The sequence below is a fragment of the Rhagoletis zephyria genome, unplaced genomic scaffold (genome assembly GCF_001687245.7).
Source record: "Rhagoletis zephyria isolate East Lansing unplaced genomic scaffold, Rhagoletis_zephyria_1.1 Rzeph_scaffold_05706, whole genome shotgun sequence".
NCBI classification, from domain to species: domain Eukaryota; kingdom Metazoa; phylum Arthropoda; class Insecta; order Diptera; family Tephritidae; genus Rhagoletis; species Rhagoletis zephyria.
The window spans coordinates 29,738-35,196 of NW_016162789.1; the positions used below are offsets into that span (position 1 = coordinate 29,738).

At 43.6% G+C, this 5,459-nt stretch overlaps 1 protein-coding gene across 1 annotated transcript; it reads right to left on the reverse strand.

Moving 5' to 3' along the window:
* Positions 1–2,258: 2,258 nt before the first annotated feature.
* On the reverse strand, positions 2,259–3,173 carry LOC108372379 (uncharacterized). The gene has a single exon (XM_017628045.1). It carries the CDS (start codon positions 3,171–3,173, stop codon positions 2,259–2,261), a length of 915 nt encoding a protein of 304 aa, XP_017483534.1.
* Positions 3,174–5,459: the final 2,286 nt, after the last annotated feature.

Below are 5,459 nucleotides of genomic sequence, written 5' to 3' on the forward strand. Positions count from 1 at the left end.
ACGATATTAACGCGACAATAATGCTGCCATCGCTTTGTGAGGTACGCGCGTAAAGAACGGCAGCGTATGCGCGCTCGGACGCATCGACGAACACGTGCAGTTGCGTGGACGACCCAGATACTTCCGTACCGAGCCAGCAATCCACCTTCAAGTGTGCGAGCTGTTGCAATTCTATGCGATGCTCCAACCATTTCGTTGCGATGGACTCAGGAATGAGGTCATCCCAACCTACATTGGTGCGCCAAATGTCTTGGAACCACATCTTTGATTTTATAGTTGCAGGTGCAAGCAGTCCCAACGCATCGAATGGCATGCCTGCGTCTGATAAAAATGCTGTTTTGATCAAACTAGTCTCCCTCCGTGTTTTAGATCCTTATCGTCGAAGATGTAATGCGATATGGTTTCTGCTGCATTAGAGATGCCTGCATTTAGTTCCACGCAGTTCGACGCCCACTTTCGGAGTTCAAATCCACCTTCCCGCAATATTTCAGACACTCTTTGCTGCAGCAACAGAAGTTCCTCCTTACTAGATGCACCACTTAGCAGGTCATCCATATAAAAGTCCTTTAGGATGACATTAACGGCTCTAGCACAACCATTCGATGAATATTTTGCCGTCTATTGCAGCGATCGGACAGTTAAGTGAGATGCAGCTGGTACTCCGTACGTCACAGGAACCATGCGAAAATCTTGGATGGGCAAGGATGGATGGCTGCGCCAAACGATGCGCTGCAGATCGGCATGTTTTGAGGATACGCAGATTCGACGATACATTTTGGCGATATCTGCGGTTACTGCGTAGCGGTGCGTTCTAAAGCGCATCAAAATCTTGTACAAGTCGTGTTGCAGTTGAAAGCCGACAAGTAAGGCGTCATTCAGCGAATTACCGAAAGACGATTTGGCGGACGCGTTGAAAACAACCCTCAGTTTTGTTGTAATGCTACTCTCCTTTATAACGGGATAATGCGGCATGTAGTAGGTTTGATTCAAGGTTTCTAACGCGATCTGCATATAATTCATGTCGATGAGTTCTTTCATAAACTCGTTGTAGCGCAAACGTAGGTCGCTGTCGCGAGCGAGTCTTCTTTCAAGGCATAGTAAATTCTGGACGGCGAGGTTTCGAGATTCCCCTAGCGGTACATCGGGCTTCAACGGCAACTCAACGATGAATCGCCCGGTAGGTGCTCTTCGGTGCGTTGTCTCGAAGTGGTCTTCACAGTAACGTTCTTCGTATGTAAGATGTGTTTTTTGAGGCGCTTCCTCCAACTCCCACAGCCTAGTCAAGGCTCGCTCTAGCTGAACATCACAGTGCAGCGACTGCAAGCGTGGCGCAGAAGGCCCGGCCCCATGCACGCTTCCAAACAATGTCCATCCAAAGACCGTCCGCTGAGTCATGGGAGTCCCGGGTGGACCCTTGTGGAATTCCGCACAGACAAGTTGGTCCATGACGTCCATGCCAACCAATACGTCGATACGCCCAGGCTCCATAAACTGCGGATCGGCTAGAAACAACCCTCGGATATGCGGCCATGTTGAAACAGCTACAGTCTGCGTTGGTAAATCGCTTGTAATTTAAGGCAAAATTAGCGCGTTGACAGTGAAGCATTGATCGGAACAGTAGGAGACAGTGATACCTAACCTCTAGCTCGGCCTCCTTGCGCTGACCCAATTCCGGTGATGTATACTTCGGATGATGTTCGCTGCAGTCCCAAGCGTTGCACACAAGCCTCGGTCACAAAGGAGGCATGCGACCCGGAGTCGAACAGTAAACGCGCGGGTTGCCAACGGCCGGACCAATCACATACCTCTGCGGTGGATAGCAGCACAACTTTTTCTACTGGAATGGGCGGTATGAAATTGGAGTTGAGGCATGATGAAACGGAGGCAGCGGCGGCGCTCGATGAAGGGTCGTCGGCTAGTGAATCGTTTGCGTGCGGCGCGGGGTCAGCGGCAGCGTTAGATGATACGTCAAAATCTAATAAAGCGTTCGAGAGAACGGATGGGACGGATTGTTGGAAAAATGACTAGTTGCGGTAACGGTTGTTGAAGGTACGGCATCATGCAACAGCGTGTGATGACGTTGGTAGCACACATGGCAAGTGGAAGCACTGTTACACCGATCTTTATAGTGTCCCGAGCTTAGGCAATTTAAACATACACGCGCTTGCTTCACGAATTTCGATTTTGCGGTTAAGTCCAGATCACGAAACTTTTCACAACCATAAATTTTGTGAGGTCCCTTGCAATAAGCACACGCGTTATTCTGTTCCGGTACCGCATGGAACACGTTTGTCGATTTGCTTGCTGATGCTGTTTTGACCTTGACTGGTGCCGGTGTTACTGATGGCGGAAGCATGGATAGCGACCGACATCGTATCTCTAGCAATGTGGGTAATTGTTCGAATGAGTGATAGCTCCCACTGCTTACGCGTCTCGAATGCCAATTTATTCACGACCTCATGTACCAACCAGTCGTCCCAAGATTCAACTGGACCACCTAACGCTTTAAGCTCGCGAATATGCTGCTGAAACCCATCAATTACACCTTTGATTGCCTCGACATTGTCGCTCGTAGCTCTTTTGACATCGGCCAGTGTGGGAAGATGACCTTCCACAATTACACGCATGCCTTTATACCGCGATTTTATCAGCCCCCAAGCTTTAGCGTAATTTGCGTCACTTATTTTAAACCCGCTAATAATTTTTAACGCGTCACCCTTCAAGAAGCTCCGAAGGTGGTGCAGCTTTTGTACGTCCGACAGTGCAGAGTTACTGTCAACTAGCGAGGTAAAAGCGTCGTAAAACCCGATCCATTCCGTAGAATAAACGGAGAATGTAGGCAGCTCCTTTTTTGGTAGACGAATGGTCGCGGACGCAGGCGTTGACACAATATTGTTTTGCGGTTCGGTGCGACACTTTTGTACGCGCTTAAAGTTTGCTAAAGCCGTCTCGGCTTGGATACGCACGTTTTCTTCGATATCAGTATTATCAACACCACAAGAAATTTCTATTGCATCTTGGGCAACGTTAAAATGAGCCCACTGTTCACCCAATAGCTGGAGGTAGCTCGTAATATTTTCCGCATCCATTGTGAATGCATCGTCTACACTTTTTGCCATATAGCGTTTAATGGCATTGAGAGCGGAATCGCGCGTTTTAGCGCAATTTGACATTTTTGTGTTTGCCTTTGAGGAGCCGTTCGTAAGTCAAGATTAAGATATAAGCACTTGCAGAGTTCAAATGAAGGACGCGGCGGACTTCTAGAATTTTCGCAATGTTAACTGTAGGTCGAATGCGCAAACGCTCACACGATTTAATGCACCAATGATTGTTTCTTTTATCTTAATTGCAGTCAATTGCGGGTTTCAACTATATTAAGTTTGCGGATTGCGCTATTTTAGCTTTTCGGCGGATTTTACTTGTTTTTTACAAATTATTTTACTCAATCGCGCTTATGCGTATGTACCACGTACGTACATTTGTACGGGAACAAAATATGNATCTTAATTGCAGTCAATTGCGGGTTTCAACTATATTAAGTTTGCGGATTGCGCTATTTTAGCTTTTCGGCGGATTTTACTTGTTTTTTACAAATTATTTTACTCAATCGCGCTTATGCGTATGTACCACGTACGTACATATGTACGGGAACCAAATATATATATGTATGCGCGCGGAGCGACCGAATCCGGAACGAAGGACCAGTATGTTGCGGAATTTCACTGATGAAAATTATTCCAATTTCACAAGGAAACGAAGTGCGTTTAAAATTCAATATAGTGCTTTATTAAATATGTATAGTAAATTCAATGTCTATTCGAGTAGCGATTTCAATGTACATATGTATACTCGTATATATAAATTAATTAAATACACTTAAGCGGTAGCTGCCGGAACGATTAATAGCGAAAAACGATGCAGTCACTAGTAAGAGGCAATAACGATTGATAAAAATAAAGATGATATTACAAGAACAGGTGCATAACAAATTAGAAAAATAAGTGTCAAAACGGTTAACCCTTATGCGGTGACTCTACACTTAACCCTAATGTAAACATCTGCAATTAACACTTGAGTAAATGCTTAAATGGACTCAACACGCACCGACAAATGAATATATACGCAAACAAATTTTCGGTAAAGGTTAAAACAATTCAAGTTTTTGTATTAAATTATTGGTTTAAAGTTTATTTTTTCCCTTTCCGGTGGGGTTGAATTGATCGTAATAGATACGGATCTAAATAAGCGACTGGAACACGGCTGTTTGCCAAAAGCATACGATTTCGAACTCGCGTAAATGTACATTTTCTAAATGCGATAGCATGAACGCTCTTCGAAAATGCTAAATGTTGCATTTTAAATGCAGCAAAAACGCTGCATTACGCACCTTAACAACTCAACCACCCACTCACCCTCCGCACAAATAAATACCCTCAGTTCAGAATAGATCATGCGAATTCTTCAATGGAATTTAAAAGGCCTATTTAACAACTACAACACACCTCCTTTCTAATAAATCAGCATACACCCCCAATAACTACGTAGGATACTTTTATAATCTCCCCCAAAATAAAACAGCTAAACAAGGTATAGCTTTTAAAAAAAAATATATGTTATACACAAACAAATTCCTATTTCCTCCAACATAGCCACCCTAGCAGTGGAAATCGACATAGGATTTAAATTTTCGGTAATTACATGCTACATACCACCGCATCAAAATTTTAACTCCAGAGAAATCATAAAGATCGCTGATTCGTTTTCTACACCTTCTATAATTCTGGAGTCCCCTTTGGGACCCTGATTCTACAAACCGAAGAGGTAAGGAGTTAGAAGCCGCTATACTTGCCAAAAGCCTAGTCGTTCTAAACGATGGGCACCCAACGCACTTCTCCACACATAATTCGTTTACCCACGTTGACATCATTCTTTGATCTGCCTCAATTGTCCCTAAACTTTCGTCCCTGGCATTAAGAGATTTACATAGTAGTGACCAATACACTTCTCCACACATAATTCGTTTACCCACGTTGAAATTATTCTTTCATCTGCCTCAATTGTCCCTAAACTTTCGTCCCTGGCATTAAAAGATTTACATAGTAGTGACCATTTTCCTATCGTAACTACCCTGTCTATTCCCAGTCTATATACCATTAAACCGAGGTCAAAATTAATAACTGAGAAAGCTGATTGGGCGAAGTATTGTTCACTCATCTCCACTTTTATTAAAAAAAACGCTATATCTGACAACATAAACGCGGAAGCATCCGCAATAAAATCTATTATACTCTCAGCTGCACACTTAACCATTCGCCAAACTAATACTAAACAGTTTTCCACAAAGCTTCCATATTGGTCTAAAATTTTATCTGTCTTAAGGAATTCAAATCAAACGCTATGGGCTACCTATAAACACAATCGAACAACTAACAACTTAATCTTCTTCTTCTTATTTGGCG

Bases quoted from the DNA above. Each gene is read 5' to 3' on its own strand.
- LOC108372379 (XM_017628045.1), bottom strand. From the start codon at position 3,173: ATGTCAAATTGCGCTAAAACGCGCGATTCCGCTCTCAATGCCATTAAA.